This window comes from Syngnathus scovelli, chromosome 10 (assembly GCF_024217435.2).
Source record: "Syngnathus scovelli strain Florida chromosome 10, RoL_Ssco_1.2, whole genome shotgun sequence".
NCBI classification, from domain to species: Eukaryota; Metazoa; Chordata; class Actinopteri; order Syngnathiformes; family Syngnathidae; genus Syngnathus; species Syngnathus scovelli.
In genome coordinates this window covers 3,506,410-3,525,373 of record NC_090856.1, presented here as the reverse complement: position 1 = coordinate 3,525,373, position 18,964 = coordinate 3,506,410, and the positions used below count along the sequence as shown (strand labels likewise).

The 18,964-nt window shown below is 45.9% G+C and overlaps 2 protein-coding genes across 4 annotated transcripts in view; one reads left to right on the top strand and one right to left on the bottom strand.

Moving 5' to 3' along the window:
• Positions 1-316: 316 nt before the first annotated feature.
• Positions 317-18,422, top strand: plpp3 (phospholipid phosphatase 3). Of its 2 annotated transcripts, none has more exons than XM_049725533.2 (7): positions 317-765; positions 10,107-10,264; positions 12,077-12,169; positions 12,240-12,427; positions 12,562-12,619; positions 14,370-14,546; positions 16,904-18,422. In XM_049725533.2, the coding sequence occupies exons 1-7, from the start codon at positions 630-632 to the stop codon at positions 17,030-17,032; spliced, it is 939 nt and encodes a 312-aa protein (XP_049581490.1). In that variant the 5' UTR covers positions 317-629; the 3' UTR covers positions 17,033-18,422. The 2 variants fall into 2 exon arrangements, with proteins under 2 accessions (XP_049581490.1, XP_049581498.1); XM_049725541.2 differs by lacking the exon at positions 10,107-10,264 and adding an exon at positions 9,703-9,857 and having other exon boundaries at positions 318-765.
• bloc1s2 (biogenesis of lysosomal organelles complex-1, subunit 2) overlaps positions 5,071-18,964 on the bottom strand; it is a 53,089-nt gene continuing 39,195 nt past the window's right edge. The window contains exon 6 of one of the 2 annotated variants that reach the window (XR_011087539.1): positions 5,071-8,022. The gene's annotated coding sequence lies outside the window, so the exon portion shown is untranslated. The remainder of the gene's footprint in view (positions 8,023-18,964) is intronic. The other variant, XR_011087541.1, reaches the window with a different exon arrangement.

The following is an 18,964-nucleotide window of genomic DNA, read 5'->3' as shown; positions in this document are numbered from 1 at the left end:
AACTGGTAAGGTCATCTCTTTGACTTTTAATTGATTGCACATCCAAATAAATGAAATCTCAAATGGATAACATTTATTGTTGCGCTAGTTATGAACATTTGGACCTAGTATGCTTGGAGAACTAAACAAAAAATGTATCCAGATTGAGGCGCTCGAGTGGGCATGTCATACCGCGCGTAACCACCAGGGGCGCAGTAGACGCGTATAAACTCTCCGGGTTTATCCATCTTGGAAAGGGGGAAAAAAGTTTTCCATGCTGGGATGGAGGCGCATGTGGGCTGAACCTTGTGGACAGTCTGCTGGGGAAACTTGAAGAGAGACAGAGAGCGTGAGAGCAGGGGGAGGAAGAGGAGGAGGAGTGGAAAGGAGAAGATATAACGAGCGTCTGTCGATGTGCGCCTCATTTCTCAATAGAAATGCAAAGTGGCGCTTGGCTGCCATTCTTTAGTCGGCGTTAAAACCCCGATACTCCCCTCTCTGAGACGTTTCTTTTCTTTTGTTATATATTTTTTTACTTTTATTTTAGTGTACAGTCTATTTTTTTTATTTTTTTCCCCAGAACTGACCGTTTTGCCAAGTGCGCGCGCGCGCCTGTGGGATTCAGAGCGGACACATAGTGGAGTTGTCCAATGCAAAAATATACGTATGAGAAAGCCATGGCACAAGAGACAAGGAACGGAGGAAGCTCCACGTTAAACAACAACGGTGTCGACAATAGCAAGAGGAAGCTTCTGGTTGCATTGGACATCTTCTGTCTGCTACTTGGTGAGTAAATTGAATTTATCACTTTGTGCTTTGTAACGGCTGTCAATCAAAAAGCTTATCGTTTCTCAAAGTATATGTGCTGTAATGTCTTATCATGCAGCTCCAGTGCAACAGAAGCGTAAAAATGCATTGTAAATAATAGACCGTTTTTTTTTCCTCTCCTCACTGCTGTCAACGCATTTACACATATGACCACTTATTTCGTATATCTTGTTTTCCTTGCCACCATGTGTTTCCGTTGAACATAAATGTTTTGAAGTGTTGTGACCCGGCCTTTAAATAGCACTAAGCCCCCCACCACCACCACCCACCCACTTCCAACTCTTATGCCCCCTCAACTTGAAAAAAAAGATGCTAACATTGATGAATTATTTCAGTTTTCGTGGTTGGTTCTGCTACTACTTTGAGTTTTTGTCTATTTGACACTGTTAAATCACGATTGAGGTTTGCTATGCATATCAGAGGAGCTTTATTGGCTTGCCCTTTTACTTTTTAATCTCCGGTAGCCTTCACTTTGCCTCTCTTGCTGGAAGAATTACAGAAGCTACGCTCGATTTCACCTGTTGTTCAAAGTACTCCGTCTCGCCCCCTCTTTGCGCGCGGCCCTGTGCCTAATAATTGCTTAAGCATGTGTTGCGGCACGAAGGGAATGCCTCTCGGATCCAAGGCGGAGGACCGGACCCTGCGTCCGAAACAGCAGGTGCCAGTCGCACCGCCAAAAAAGCACGCCACGGAAAAGGCATGTAGTAGCCAAACATGTGACACGAGCAATTGAGAAATGCCACACGTTTTTTTTTTACTGCCTTGTCAAAGATGCACGCAAAGTTTTTTTTTCCCCCCCCTAAGAGGTTTTAAGTGTTTCATCTGTACTTGTAAAAAAAAAAAGAGAAAAAACACGCAGAAGAGCGCTTCCAAGCACATGAAACAAATTTCCTGGCAACACTAACTTCCTCGACTTGTAAAGAGTGAAGAACCCACACACACATTCACACATGCTTTGTGTCCCGAGGGTGTTCCAAAAAAAAAAATGACATCATTTCGTAGTCTAATTCCCACTCAAATGATGTCAAATAATGTCAAAATTAACTTTGAGTTTAACTCTAATGCCAGCCCAAGGGTTACACCTTTATTATTTTGTTTTTGGGGGGAGTCGGATAACATTTTCTAGCTACAAAAAGTCATTTTGAGTCTCAGAGAATGTTAGAACAGTTTGGAAAAGAAAATCAAATGTTATCACAACACACACTTTTGTTATGTTAAATGATGTCTGGCTGCCCCGTGGCGATTGGTTGGCCCATTTTTAGTAGGACAAGAAGGGTGTTGGAGGAGAGGGGCGGGGCTTAAACAAAGGTGGGGTGCGGGTCAAGGAATGTGGGTGTGTGAAGGGCCTCAGATAGTTGAATGAAAAGGCGTACGCTATACATTGACGCAGACCATCTGCCAGTGTGAAAAGTGTGACACAATCACCCTTTTTTTTTTTTTTTAAATGTCTAGCAACACAACTTCAGGCGAAAAGAACATCTGAGGTACCCCATAATCACACCCTTCAAAAAGGGACTTTTTTTTCTTCGCTTCTGGTAATCAAAGCAGCTAATGATGCATAAACACAGCAGGATGAAAACACGCACTCTCAGAACCTGGCATCGCAAGCTTCCGTCCAGTTCTTTTTTTTTTTGGGTCGGCTTTTTGCTATTATGAGCGACGTGGGGTTCTGTTTGGCTCTGCAATTACACAAAAATGAGAACGCCAGTTGTGACATTGCATTGTCAGATAGAAGGATTTAAATATACAGTATGTTACCTCCACCAAGGAAATTGGATTTTTTTGGGGGGAAACGTCTGCCTGCATGCAAATGAGTGACATTCTAAGTCAACATTAGACTGATGGTTGCTTGATATATCAAAACATGAGGCTCGCGCAGTTTCCCTCGGCCAAAAGGCGTTGGGCGCTTTGATGAGTGATATACGGGGAAATTAGTAAGTGCGGTTCAGCCTTTTAGCTCCGAGGAGTTTCCCCAGGGACATTAACCTAATACAGCCCTCACCCCACCCACCTTTTCCACCATTAGCTCGCCGTAGCAATGCAAGCAGTCACGCGGCGCCGCTCATTAAAGCCGGATAGCTTTAACCTCTCGGGCTCGTCGGCCACTTCAATCCCGAGCCGGGCCCCGCAAATATTTCCTGTAAATTCTCAAATTCTTCATCTGACCAAAAGCGCTCTTGATGTGACATCTGGTGTCATTTTGGGAGTGAAGCAAAGGGCACGCGATGATGTCGTCAGAGGCGTGCTGTGACTGCCAGTGGGTTGTTTGGCCTTGTGCGTCTCGCTCGGTCGTGCGGGCGGGCGGGAGTTTTGGGAGAAGTGGCTTGGCTTGACAGAACCCAGCGACAACCTGATAAGCTACGTTCACTGACACACTTTGAGGTTGGATTGACCTTTGATGGAGTTTGTTGGTTGCTTTGCTTCCAAGCTTGGGGCTCAGTCACTCCATCTAGTTTGCGTACCACAAATCCTGTTCAACGTCTGGCTGCCGGAACAAAAAGTCGACTTCTAACCTGAACTGGTGACCTCAACTTGGATGACTCCAAATTAACCCAGGAGCCATCTTGTTGCAGCTAACAAACATAACAGGAGTGCGTTTCAATTTATTTTTAAAGTTGAGCGCGTGCCGACTTTTTTGATATTTACGGGACGCACGTCACCAAAATATGCCGCAGCGATCGTCGGGAACCGAAATATGCAGACGGTGATATTTATATTTGCGGCGTGCGTGTTTACGTTTAGCTCATTGTGCGTGTGGCATCGTATTCCATCACTGGTCCGTCTGGAGTGTCGCCCGACTAAAATGATGGAACCCCTGGAGTGTGTGTGTGTCTGCCAAAGGCTGCTATTAGAGGTGTGAGAGTGTGCGTCTGTGTGTGTGTGTTCCATGGACTTTATGAGTACGCAGAGCTGTCATTAGATGTAGTCTGAAGCAATAGTCCGCAACTCCCAGTCCATTTTGCTGCACAGAAACTGAAGAAAAATATTTGACAAATAATTAGAAAAAAAAATCTGGAACATCATCCCATGCCTCAGTCTCATAATATGATTTTTTCATAATTTAGTTTTCATCTATGCAGCCCCTGGCTGCAAGAGAGCAGAACATCTGTCCTTTGTGGTTCCCATGGCGACAAGTTGATGATGCTCCTAGTGTCTCAGTTGACGTTTTACAGCGCACTTTTTCCCGTTGTCCAACAATCCTCTTTACGACCATTTATGATTACAGTCGTCTCAGGTAAACACACTTGCGAGTGCTTATTTGGATAAGTGTGCAATTACACCTCAGCGCCTCACTATAAACTTCCGTGTGTTTGTGTATGTGTGCGTTTGAGTTTTTAATTGCCTGTGCGGGATCTTGGCGAGCTTAGAATGTTGTTACTCCCACAGAAAAATAAGGGCTGGGAAGCTTTCTAGACTTTTTTTTATTTCAAACACTCTGTGTGAGTTTACACATACAAGTGGCACAATCTGCCTTAAAGTCTGTTAGCTTAATGCTAACACATAATGGGAAATGCCATCGAAGGGCTAAACGATAGCATTGGGGCGTTAGTACAAACACTTTTTGGGAGGGGTTGAAATAGATTAATGAAGACATTTGTGTCGATCAAGCTGCGCGATATGAGAAGTAGCAGCCTATCTATGCACGTTTAGTCCTTCTAGCTGCAGCGGCGCTCACCAGATAGCAAGCTGCGGTCCTCGTGCATGCTTGTGGTGCACCATGCTGTCCCAGCCTGGGCCTCCCTGCTGGTACACAGGACTCTCTTGTCTGTCACTTTCGCTTATACGCAGCCGGCTACAATCCTCTCTATGAGTGTGTGTGTGTGTGTGTATTGTGTGGATTTAGAGATGCTATGTTTGGGGTGCAGGGGGAGGGTGGGACTTTTCACTGTTTCACAGAGGACAATAAGCCTTTTGATGCATCTCGGAGTTCCTTTGTTTGGCCTAATGACAACCAACAGACTGAATTTTAGTGGGGTGGGGGCGAATAAGTGAATGAAAGAGAGAGAGAAGCACTCAAGGCCACCTCAGGATTTATCAATAGTTTATTGTCACGCCGAGCCCCATTGTTAGTCTCGTAGCGCTTATCTGCTGGGCTGTGGCTAGCGCTTGGATGCTAATCAGCTTTGTATCTTTATTGGAGAACACATGACCTGATTTGAAGCTTTTCATTTTGAGTGCACGGGTACTTTTGGCCACCTCTGCTTGAGTCTTATCAAGTTAACATACAAAGGAGAAGTCCAAGCTAACTGTTGCGAAGATCGTTCACACGGGGGCTCCGGTTTGACACCCATTGTCTCGTCGTGATCAAGGTAATGAGGAGCAGATGAGAAAAGCAAGGAATGCCTTGAATACAGGCGTCAGGTTTCAAAGACGAGCCTCTCTCTTTTGTCCCCTGGGGTAATAATACCATTATGGCATCAAGCCCGATGCGGCCCCGCTCGAGCCGACCCCCCTCGGGGATCTGCTCAGATTTCCCCGTTATAGAAGCAGCTGAGCGCCTGGCCCACCATGCTTCATAAAAGAGGCAGCAGCAGTATGTGTGTGTACATGGACATATGCAAACTCTGGCTGTCACTTGAAAGTGGCTCCGGATCTTCACCCGGCCGACTTGATCGATGACATAGGTGGCAGAAGTGCCGGTTTTACATTTTCAGAAATGGGGTCAGTATTTTAATGTTAGTTTTTATTCCTGTGAATCAAATCTCTCTGAGTAAGCACATGCTGCTCTAGCGGCCCCTCGGTAGGGAGGGGCAGGATAGGGATTCACTCTGTAGACCACTTTGCTGACCTCAGCCACTGAGCTACTGACCCACTGCGCTGTGTGAGTGTGTGTGTGTGCATTTTGTGTCTTTTCATGTGTCACACATCAGATAACAAAGGCTGGATTTACACTGCATGGTTCAAGTGACACAATTCCGACTTCTCCGTTTCCCAAGCGGCACGGTTCGGAAATGAGCCTTGTGTTGGGTTTCACTCCACTCAAGATTTGTGTCACTTGAAATAGACATAGAAAAAAGATATAGACATTAAATTAGCCAAAGAAGCGTAGGACCTGATTGTCGAGTGTTGATTATACAGCAAGCCGACCACAATGAATGCGTGCAAATACGGCCTGGGGTTTGTTTGGAGCATCTCAGAAATGTTTGCGGGGGAAGAAATCTTTCCAAACACCGCCAGTAAGACCACAGTCATCCACTCTCGACACCCACGTGGGCCCACACAGAGCGACACAAGCACGTTACAGTGGAATTCCAAAGCTGCGCTGTGTCACGTAACTCACCTTTAGCCTTCCCGCCCGGGGTCTGCTCACTTGCACTCCTCAAAGTCCATACTCAGTGAGTCGACTTAACCTGAAAATGCAGATTAGCATGATCAACTATCGTGACTGTACGTCATAGGTGTCAAACTTAAAGCCCGGGGGCCAGATATGGCCCGTCACATCATTTTATGTGGCCCTCAAAGACAAACTTCATGTGTCAATACTAAAATTTCAAACTACATTTGACACTCTTGCTGTAAGTGAAGGCTAACAAAATGGTACGACCCCGCTAGCTATAGCATGCCACTTTGAAAACCACAACTGTGGCTAAGTAGACCCACTTATGGTTGAAACGAAAATTTCACGTGATTTCCTACGGACTTTTTACAGTTTCCTAGTCCCACGCTGTCATGTATACACTTATTGAATAGCCAGCATGCGATAGCTGCACACAGAGGCCACTTGTGAGTGTTTGTTGACTTAGTTTATGTTGCATTGAGAGTAGAGAGACTTTGAATTGGCGGAAGTACGTCGGGTTTCCTCAAGAGACCGGGGTGGGTCTAGATGTAACCGATCAGAACACATTGTGTACATATTGCGTTTTAGTCGGGATAAAAGTCTTGTTTTGTTAAGGTTATTGCGTTATTGGATCACCTAACCTTCTACCCAATTGTTTTTTTTTTCTCGGATCAGCTCAGATGTCTTGTTTTGAGAGACAAGACGAGTCCCCTCCCACGATGGCTGACGTTAACCCACGTTTGCGATGATCGGGATATATCGTTCTAATTCTGCTCTTGAAATCCGCTAAATCCTATTAAAATGTGAATAGCGGGCTCAGAAGGGCGCTTACTCAGAGCTGAAGGCTGGCTCCACGAGGATATTAGTATCAAACGGAATCCAATTGGAACAATAAGCCACGGAAGACTATTTGCAATTCTCCTGGGAAGTACCGTTGATTTAACGGAACGGCGTTAAAGAACATTGTTGGCAAAGTTTCTGTGAGATTCTATTCTCTATATCCGATCTATTTATGGAACATTGGAACTTAGATACACCACCGTGAGTTGACGCTGGATTATGACTAAGACCGAAGGAGGATTTAAAGTTGTTGTTTTCTTGTTTGCATGTCAGCACACAAGCCTGTTATGATGTCACATTGTTAAGGTAGAGATTAAAAATGGGAAATAAGGACTTGGGTCTTAGGGTTTTACACACACAACCAAATTGAGCCGAACCGACAGGATAAAACACAGTCGTGTAGCCTATTCTTGTTTTCTTTGTGTCTGCAGGATGAACAGTTTGAGACTTGGAAGGGAACCGCATCGCTAATCTGCTCTACCAAAATTAACCCCAAAGCCAATCAAACAGGCCTTGGCTATGTCATCTGCCTCATACGAGCTTTCAAAGTCAACAAACACGGTTTCTCATGTATGTTAAGGAAGAATAGTTCTGTAGGGACGGGGGTTCTCACTTTTTGAGGATGAAAACTCATTTTAAAATAAATCACTTCAAACTACAGTCCAGCAAACAGGGAATGCTGTAATCTCCTTTTTTCAGAGCAGGAAGCATGTGATTGGATTTTGAGTGAATGGCAGTCACACAGGCCCAAAGACCCAGCCGTGACCTGTGCATATAAACACTTCAAGCAGCCGAAGAAAAAAAAAATCTCTGCCTTGGCCATGGAGGCAAGTCATGTCAAATGGTCCAAAGTAGTTTCCTCTCACGAACTTAAAGAGAGAAATGCAGGACCGCATCTGATAAGACTAATTGAACTGTTCCCCGACTGGGCCAGCCACCCACTCCGTGCGTGTTTCGCCACTTTTTTTTCCCAAACGATGCCGTGAAGAATTACGGCGCCGTCAGAGAAAGCTCAGACCACAGCCGCGTTCTCCTCATCTTTTCAGGTCAGCGGGCCTTCTGAAGGTCACTCACTCAAGAAGTGATGTTTCTTCTCCCTGCAGACACATATAAAGATTTATATCTGAACCAGTTTATAAAACGTGAGAAAGAGGAAGAAACCAGATGGGCAGTCACCAAATTGAACCCACTCTGAGAACAAAAAGAAAACTTTTCAGAAACTGGTCGGTGGCACCGCCGACCGACCTTGGCATCTCGACGCATTCCGATACAAGAGTCTTTCATTCATTATCAAAAGCTCGCTTTCACTTCTCTTCACTGAGTCAGCTCACGAGTTTCCCATGGTTAGCATGTGCAGCTGTGTTTCTCATGACTCCTAAACCACTAACCTTTTTTGCCTCCTCAGAATTACCATAAGAATCCTCCCCCCACCCCCCACCCTCACACTTGAGACCGATTCAATTCGTGGTGAGTGTTTACCTAGCAACTGGATTTGCGTTGAGCTTTAACGCCCGCGAGTGTTTTCACTGCTGCCAAGTTCATTCAGGCATTAAGCTAAACAACTCACATAAATATCCGCACCAGAATCCTGCAATTGCCTTTCTTCTCCTAAGTCACCATCAAAGTCTGGCACAAGCTCCGAGTGGGCCCGGTTCCAGGAGGTGCACCGTTTGCTCAAGTGGTCGTACCATCTGCCGTCCTTTGACACAAGGACTGCAACTTTTCTTTGAGACTTTATAAACAGTTGCCCCCAAACGCTAAAGAGCTTTAGATGATCAGATGGAGTTTGCCATCAATAGATGACCTCATCTAAAGACTGTTTCTGTGGAAGCAGGTTTAAAACGAGATGTATTGGTCAGAGGTGGGCCGAACTTGTTTCAGGGAATCTGAGTTGTTTCCAAGACTGTCCGATCTAAGTCCGATCCCTGCACCTGCTGTGGTGTCATTATGGTAACAAGTCGAGATGCCATTCACCAACATCATCTGCAAGCCACGGACTACACAAGTGGCTTGGTCATTAAGTCAGTGGTCAGTCTGACACCTGAGGCAACACATTCCTGCCCCAAGTGGGAGCAGATGTCAAAAGTGGCTTTGGATCGTTTTTTTTTTCTTCCTCTCCAGACATGGTTACTGGTGTGTTTTGAGGACAGGCCCTCTGTAACTCAATCTCCAGCCCCTCCCGTCAAGCACTGAGACGAGTTCTTAGCCTCATTAGGTGGCAACATGCAAGGGGGGGAGGGGAACCTCTGGTGTTGACCCTAATCTCAAAGACACGAAGGAGAAGGGGTGCCTGGCGTCGGATGTCAGCGGGTCTTCGGGACGCCTCGGTGTCTTCGTCTCCATCTATTTCTGAGTCGTTTGCAGAGCCAAACATGCTCTCATGGGTAAAAATGTTCCACAGTTGGGTGGGCTTGGATTTGTTTGCCTTCATATGCAGTCATTTTAAAATTCCCTTACGTTTAATGCCAAGGTTTGCACGCCAGGATTTGGGGGATTTGGTTTTGATGTCTTTTGTGGTATGTGAGGTATTCATCCATCCATTTTCTTTAACGCTTGTCCTCGTTACGGGAGAGCTGGAGTCTATCCCAGATGACTTTGAATCAGAGATGTATAATATGGTAGCGTTTGATATGTCCGACAGTGATTGGACAATCCAAACCTTCTAATTTGTTTTCCTTTCAGGCTACAGGTAAGTTTACAAGTAGCAGGTGAAGCTTAGCAATGGAGATGCGTATGAGTGTGTCATCATCCATCCATCCATTTGTGTGTGTGTGTAGCAATGCTGCCCAGCCTTGTTCTGCACCGTACCTCTATTCGACCGTACCAGAGGGGGTTTTACTGCGGTGACTCCAGCCTGACGTACCCCTACAAGAGCAGCACCGTGCCATCCTCGGTGCTCACTTCTGTTGGGTTGACACTGCCTGCGGTGTCTGTAAGTGGCCCAACCACACAAGGAGCGCGCCGATCCGCATTGGGGGAACCATGGAAGGCAGAAACGGGAGAACATTTTGACTCTAAAAATTGACGGCAGGTCTCCGGCCACCCACTTCTGCCATATCCCATCGAGCCCCCCAGTGCCAGGGCGCTCCCTGTGCTTTCTCCTGTTTATGTCTGTGTCACTGACCTGGTGCTTTCTCTGTCTCCTTCTTCCTGTCTTGCTCTCCCTCTCTCTGTTTTGTAGCTAGCCTGCCTTTCCTGATCATTGAGACTAGCACCATAAAGCCGTACCAGCGCGGGTTTTACTGTTCGGACGAGTCCATCCGCTACCCCCAAAAAGAGGGCGACACCATTAGCGATGCCATGCTTTGCGGTGTTGGCATTCTTATTGCCATCATCTCTGTAAGTCGATCTCAACAACACCCTCTGTTAATTTTTTATATCCCTCAACTTAAATGATAGAAGCTCCATTGTAGATCAATAGGCAGTGATGGGAACTTTGTGACTTGGACTGGTATCGACTGTTTTGATGACTTGACGAAAGCTAAGACTTGAGACTTAACTTGGAGACAAGTTAAAGACTCCGCACTAGATGAAGTATGGACATAGAGATTTGATAACACTGCATGTGAGACTGCAATAAGCCTTCAGGTGACTTAAAGAAAAATGACTCAAGACCCGCTTGAGACTTAATGCTGCTAAAATGAATTTTTGACATTTACAAGATCCCATCTCTGCCAGTATGTTATCATGCATTCTATGTTTTACATGTCCTCCTTCCATACCTCCATAATCATACTCCATCCACTTTGAATCATCCAAACTAATTTGCTCCCCCAAGAGAGTCGGTGGTAGCGAAAAATCCCCCATCCAATGTTTCTGTGTCCGCCTGCCAAACACCAAAGATTTTAATACGTCCCATTTATCCTACTTGAGTTACTGATAGCCCGTTAACGTAAAGTCTTCAGTCCCTCGACTCCTGTTCCACAGAATTTGTTATTGAGAGGGAATGGAGAAAAAGGGGGGCGTGTCAGGCTTAGTGGAAACATGCTATAACGACATGCGGTGGTTTTGTATGTGTCAATTAGTGGCACGTGGTCGGGCTAGATGATCTTTGCAGCACAAACCTCCCATCGAAAGTTCCTAGCGAACACTATATCGCACTAGCTCAGCTCTTCTGCTTATTAGAACCAGGAGACGGTGCGCTCGCGACACTTTAGCCTGTTACACGCGCATGTGTGGGCAAAGCTAACGTGTCTGGCGCAGCTGTGCTCCATTAGTGGCGTCTGCTGCCATGCCGACGGCGGCGTTCCTTTAAGTCTATACTGTCGTGTACGCTGTCAGGGAATTCCCTGCTGCTTGCGAGTCCTCGGATCCCGGATAAACCCGGTCCTTGGCGGAGAACTCTGAACACAAATATGTGAGAAGACTCAATGTTCCTGTTTACAGTCCAAATAAACCGTTAAGGACCGCTCTATCTCCGGCGATTTATAGACAATAGCATAAACACCAATGTGTGTTTGTTTACCCATAAGTGTGTTTGGAAGACCGAACACACGCTGCGCTAGCATGAGACACAGCACGCAGTCGCTAGCACGTCTGGAACCATCAGGTCAAAGTCAGAAAGTGAAGCCTTGTGGTTTTCAAGATGGAGTCCGGCCAGCCTGTCACTCAGACCCCCCCCGGAGGTGCCGACGTGATTGACAGGCACCGCGGCTCGACGAGTAGTTGGGGTTTTAAGCCGCCTCAAGTACAGACGAAGTCTTTTCATGGGGCCCTAGGCTACGTCAAGACCGCAGCAATCACACGGGGGGGTTCCTTCACCCTAGCTAAGACCATTAGTAGCATTTAAACACCATCAAAGTCAAACCATTCATGGTAGAGATATTAGCCGTAGACTCGAGGATTTTGGTACAGTCGCGCTTTTAACTGTACGTAAAACGCTCTTTGTCCGTTTTGGCTAACCGCACCTAAAAACACACCTCAAGGGTTTCCTACTTCCACCACCTCGGCTTCCTCCATCTCCATTAAACCGTTGGTTAATTATCTCCCATCATATTCAAACTGCCTGAGGGAAAGGCAGGCCATGCTCATTGTGTGTGTCTTTGTGTGTGTCTTTGTGTTTCACGCATGAGTCCAACGTCATACCGCATGCTCTCATCTGCATCTCGTAAGTCTTCCGCCAGTCGAGATCAACCAATGTTCTTTTCGTAGATTGCGATCGGCGAAACCTACAGGATTCACCAGCTGCACGAGGGGACCAAGTCCTTTGTAGGAAACCCGTACGTGGCGGCTTTGTACAAACAGGTTCGTCCTCGACCTCAACCGAGACTCCACGTAACGTTCTCCGCTAATAACACGTGTTGTCGTCCCGCAGATAGGCGTGTTTATCTTCGGCTGCGCCATCAGCCAGTCCTTCACCGACATCGCCAAGGTGTCGGTGGGTCGAATGAGGCCGCACTTCCTGGACGTGTGCAAGCCGGACTTCACCACCATCAATTGCTCGTTGGGCTACATCACCGAGTACACCTGCAGCGGCAAGGAGAGCGACGTGCAGGAAGCTAGGTGGGTGGAGTTATCTGATGGTTTAAATCGTTGGCTGGACTATGGAAGCCCGGTTCGGGTTAGCGGGTAGGATTTATATCACCACCTGTTTCTAATACTTCTGTACTGAACTTTATTGATATTTTTCTCCAAAGGAAGTCTTTCTTCTCTGGACATGCTTCGTTCTCCATGTTCACCATGCTCTACTTGGCAGTAAGTTACTCTCAAATTTATATCTGGTCGGGGGAGAGGACACAATAAGATACCAAAATGCAGGTTGTGCCTCTCGTAGAACCGTCAGTAAAAAGAGCCAAACATTTGTTGGACAAATAGAAACAACATGAGCGTGATATTTGCGGTTCTGACCACAGCTATGTCGTTTACTCGCAACCCGGTGTGAAAACAGGGAGGGGAGGGGGGGAGAACGTATAAAACAAGCCCACGTCGTCATTCCTCCTCTTTTCTTGTAAGTGTGTTTTCATTTAACGGACTGGTTGAAACAAAGCAACAAAAGGAGAAGATGTTACGGGAATGGGCTTGGATGGCTTTTGGGAACCGCCAGACTCTGCGTGGCTTTTGTCTGACTCCACCGTGGGAATTTGGAAGTCTTATTTATTGTCATTCTCTGCAGATCAGACAGTTTGGGAAACCTTTTTAGGGAGGTGTGAGGAGGCTCTGAGATTTTGTGGGTTGTTTTAACACGGACATTCCACAACAAAAACAAAAATCCTGAATCTGTTCTGGTTCCAAATCCATTAATTCAAAGGTTTCACTGTCTTCATAAAAAAAAAATAACAAGAGTTGACCAAAGTGAGCAAAACATGTCACCATTTTTTTTCAACCTCACCCTCTCTCATCGGCCCTCAACAAATTGCCCTTTGAGTCGAGAGGTTTCGGATGTCGGCCGAGGAGTTGCCAGCTCGCTGCGGCCGGCTCGTCCTCGCCCCGACTACCTGAGAACCGCCGCACAGGAAGTCTGCAGTCTAAACAATCCCCGACACGACCGGGAGGGATGGGAGGGATCCCCTTCCTCTTTTTCCGAAATAACAATGGTAGAGTGTCCGAGAGGAAACGCTCGGGAGTTTTTCGGGGTATACGCCTACCGGGGCACTCGGCTGCGGCTGTCTACAAATATTGTTAGCGTACGTCAGGATTTTTGGGCTGGGTGGACCTTGGTGGAGGCTTTGCCCACTTTGATGAGAAACAGGAAGTGAAGGATGTCTGAGGCACCTCATCTGACCTTACCACTTAGTGTTTTCAGTGTGGGAATACGGCAGTAGGGGTTACTACCCAGAACGTCCTCGAGAGCTGCATCAATTCAGGATTCTACGTCAGTGTGTACGTTTCTGCGGTCCCGATTTTTTTTTTTTTTTTCTCTCCCTCTTGCGCTGATGTTTTTACAGCTGGCACATTGAGCCATGAAAGGAGCCCGTCCAGGTCACGGGCAGTTGAGTGTGTGTGAAGCTCTGCACTTCTCCTCTGTCGCACTTCTCCACTTTGATTCGGTCTAGACTGAGTCGGGTCGTGCGTGCAGGTGCACGTGGAGAAAGAATGCGAGAATACGGAATGAGCTGGCGTGCGACCGCAGCCGTGGCTATGCGTCAACAAAAAAAAGTCCGTTGAAACCTCCATGTTGCCAATGATGACAGTCTGTTAGAAATTTATTCTCAAGAAAAGTCTTGTGTATGTTTTTTTATAAGTACCGTTAATAACTCTGTTTTGATCTAAGTCTCATTTATATTGGGTACCAATTCCATGACACACTTGTGAATTCAAAAGAAGTACAAAATAAAAATAAATAAAATAAATAAAATAATGAGTAAATAAAAAATAAATAAATAATAAATAAGTGGCATAATTTTAAAAATAAATAAATGAATAAATAAATGAATAAATTGATTGTCATCTGCAATCCTGCTTTTTATTCCTCCTCAAAGCGACAGCTTGCTCCTCTTTCTTCCAGTTCTATCTCCAGTCCCGGTTCACGTGGCGCGGCGCCCGTCTCCTGCGCCCGTTGCTGCAGTTCACCCTGCTGATGATGGCGTTCTACACCGGGCTGTCTCGCGTCTCCGACCACAAGCACCATCCCACCGACGTGCTGGCGGGCTTCGTGCAGGGAGCCCTGGTGGCCTACTGCATAGTGAGTGTCCCACTTTCTTGCAAATCTGAGATCTTTACAATGATATGTAAATGCAGTGAGGGAGATGGATTAGTCCATTCCATGAGATATCAGGGGGGAAACCATCATGTTGTTTTTAAAGCCAGGAGATTTTATTGATCAGGCAAGCAGTGAAGTAAGGAGAAGGTCGTTCTCTATAATGAAGAACACGTTGCGAGAAGCTCGCTTCCTTTTGTGTCAGTGTCACTACACTTGGCAAAATGGGGGAATAAATGTCCCAAGATGATTTTCATCATCATCATTATCATCATGGAGGAGGGTGAGATTGAGCCAAAATTCAGGAGAGCAATAAGAAAGACGATAAGCCTTTGAAACAGGAATGAAGCTGTTAATTATTTCCAGTTTGGGTTTTTTTTTTATTTTTTTGGCGCACTGGGCCCCTTGGCTCAACTCGGCTACCTCTGAGAAGACTTATGAACACACACACACAGTCGAACTCTACCTTAGTAGGGATTAGATTCATAAAAATTTCGCAAGAGAGGAGTTGTGGCGCCAAGACCGAGCTTGGCACCGCACATGCAGACACTTTGCCACCCAGTACGGGGTCGATCTTCTCGTGCTAGCTAAATTTGCTGCAATTATAATAGACGGCAGTGCTTGCGGTTCACTGAGCTCCTGGACAATGTGACAAAATCTCCCAAATGTCATTTTGAAGTATATTTCGGTCTGTACTTTTATTTACCAAAAAATAAAACGTCATTTGAGGGAAGAAAATAAAAAGCAAAATTAACACATTTTTTCATCAATCAAGTGTGATTTCCTAAACAGAAAGCAGCCAGACTAACGAGGGCGGAGTTGACTTTATTGCCGCCCCGAGGCTGCCGTTACCTCTTTAACCCGTCATCAAGCGGCAATAAATTGAAAAAAAAAAAACCACACACACAGGGCAAGTGTGGACACATTCACATTGCTTGTCTAGCCCTTCATTTTATGACAGATGGTGACTGACTTTTTGTGATGATGAATTTAATCGCGATTTGATGAAACACACAAAAATGGTTTATGCGAAAGAAGGAAGTGGGATGGCGATGGCGGAATCCCAAACAGGAAGTGGCCCAAGCTGCTTACCTGGCACTTCCTATCAGACGGCGTGACCTACTTTTTAACACGCGGGCCAAGTGAGGTCGAGAGAAGCACATCCAGCAGGGAAGCAGCTGTCGGGGGAGAAAGCTGCGGCGTTTTTTTTTTTTAAAGAGTTCATTGTCGCCGCTATTGAGCAATTGCGAAGGAGGCAAGTTGAGGCTGCTTGAATTTAAAATTACACAACACGTCTAGTGACGCGTCACTACCCACGGAGACTTTAATTTCTTCATCCAATTTATTTAATCATTCAAAAGATATGAAATTCAAGTCTGAAAAAAAAAAAGAAAATATTGAAAACGTAATATCGCGAGTCATAGCCGCCGACAAAGCTTATGACTAACACTTACTGTACATTTTCCTCCTGTGTGTGACGTAGTGTCCTTTTATGTGTCAGCCTTGGCATTTCAATTGTGGTTAGGGCCACACACACACACACACACACACACACACACACACACACAGGCACTTGCAGTAGTCTATACATACACAGGAAATGGCGATAAGTTCATTACCGTGACAGGTTCAGGGGTGAAAGTTCCCAGGTTTCGTCAACACAGCTGCCTCCGATGGGAAAAGTGTCTCAATGGCTTCCCATGACGTCTCGTGGACAGAAAGGTGGGGGGCGGTGGAAGAGACTTATGAGCCCCTCCCCCTAATTGCAGTCATAATCTGCCATTTTGATTAACCGTCAATATACCACGAACAAAAATGGATGTAACAAAGACGCTCTTTAGTTTCATAGGCAGCTGTGTGTATTGTCCGCGTGATGTCATCCGCCCGGCGAAGGTCACCCACTGAGGTCATGACACGGCCGCTGAATGTCACGGCGTAATTGGAAGGGGATTTTATTGTTCGAGCAAGTGCAGAGAACACTCAAACACTCAAGTCGACTATTCAGTGTTTTTTCTCGATATTACTTTCCACGCTTCCTGCTCGCCCGATGCCTCATTTCCTGTGTGATGTCATCCCGATGGCAGGAAGAGATTTCTCCTCTGCCATTCTTTGCTCTTCCGTCATACGGTGGTGGAGAGTAATTGGGGATTAGGTCAAATATCCATTTCATGTTTGGGTGAGCCGCACTCAAGTCACTTCCGTCTGGCGGATTAGTCACCTGCTGGTGCTCCAAATGAGAACTTTGTAGATTTGACTTGGAAGATTTTCACAAGTTAGCCCCTCTGTAAATATTTCATTCTTGTTTCTCGTTATTTATTCTAAAATAATTTCTTTGCCGCCAGGTGTACTACGTGTCCGACTTGTTCAAGCCCAGGCAGAAGCCGACCCCGTCCCCTCCGTCGCCCATCAAGAAGGAGCTGCTGCCCTCGTCAGACATCATCGACAGAAACAACCACCATAATATGGTATGAGGAAGACGGCCGTGCCTCCTCTTCCTCGTCCTCCCGCGACCATCCGCGTCGCCGCTCACCTCCCATCGGACAGTAGAATGTAGCTAAAGGGCAATCTCAACAAGCGCACCTCCGACCCCTCACATTCATTCCCTGAGGAACTCCCATCCTGGATGGGAGGGGGCGAGTGCGGGGAGTTCACCAACACATCCGAGAGAAATTGGAAACCGACAGGCGGAGCTTGAAAGAGGTAATAAAAACGACAAAATAATGAAATGAAGACACAAAAACAAACTTCCCGCAAAAAGGGAGAGAAGGAATTCTAGCAATGTTTACTCTCTAAAGTCTCTGTGGCCTTGGAGCGTCAGCAACAACAACTTCCTGAGCAACAGGAAGGATGAAAAATGTAATTTAAAGCACTGTTTTTTTTTTTTTTGTTCAAGTTCATTGACCGTGATCACCACTCGCCGGGAAAGCGGAAATCCGGCAACGATTAATGCCACACCGACCTTGCTCGTCGGGCTTTCTACTGAGCGCGCTCAGTGCGGCCTAATAACCGGGATGTTGCATTTATTTTAGATTTAGGTCAAATCGGGATGGGGGCTTGCGTTTATGTGGGTGTCCCCCACCCCCCTCCCTCCTGGCATCTACATTACCACGACATGATAAAAAAATATTTTGGGCTGAACCTAAAATAGACTCAAAATCTTTATAAGCAAAACTTCATACATGTTGGGGGGGCGGGGTCAGTGTGATTGACAGCCAGTCTGGCACATCATGTTGGGATGGTTGGGGCTCATTCTGCTGGCAGGGAGGGGCTCCGACACACCCCAGTCACTCAACGTATGCGTGTGTGAGCATTATACGCTGTGAATAAACAGCCTCTCGTGTGTGTGTGTGTCGTGGTTCTAAAAAAAAAAAACCTGTGGTATGTTTAACTTTTCAACTCTCACACACTCACTGTTGCACATCTTCATCTCTGTAAAAGTCCGTCCTATCGCCTCTCAAAGCTGTTTTCCCTTCTTTTTTTTATATATATAGTATATAAAAAATATATAAATAATGTATAGATCACTAAATAAAATGTAACTGTGTACATGTTTTAGATATATCCACTATGATTACAGACCTGTGTTCTTTGCAAAGTGCTGCTTGAAAAGCAACAGTGGACAGACATTTTTTGTTTGTATGTTTGTATTTAGACAAGTCAACCTATTGTAGATTGTCATAATAACATTTTGTAATATGCACCCAGTAAATACATCCACAGTTTCTATTCAATCCCATATTAGTATTTTTGTATGGTCTCGTTTGTGTTTTGTACAAAAAAGAAATGTTTTTGTTGTTTTACTGCAAAATATACTTTGCTCTTCTACATGTGCTTTGAAATAAAAAGCTCATTATGAGCACATTTTGCTTCTCATTTCGATTATAAACTCAAATAAAATGATTCACTTGTGATTGTGACCAAAAACTTTGAAAAAGTTTGACATGTTTCCTTTCATGGACAGCAACGTTACAGCTGCTCTGAGGTCGGCTCAAAAGCAGAACCAATGCGCTGACCGCTAAACAGCTGGCGGCCCTGACTGGACTCGGCCATGCGTAGCTGTAATAGCCCGAGGCCCAGCGCCAGACCAGAGAGAGCCCCATGTTGTGGTCGTGTTTTTTGGCAAGGCACACACACACACGGCTAACCCGCTCAGTATGTGTTGTGCATGTGTAGTAGTGTTGTAGTGCTCCAAAATAAAGGCGATCATGGTCATGTTGATAGGGTGTCCATCCGAACATGTTCGGTGTTCAAAGTTTCAACGGATTGTCCGAAACAACCCTTTCCACAGTTGTCACCATGACAGGCGACCACCCGGTGGCGTCAGTGTGCCGAGCGCCGTTGGATGATCAGGAGAAGAAGATTTGAATTGACGGATGTGACGTCAGGGCTTTAGGTAAATTGAA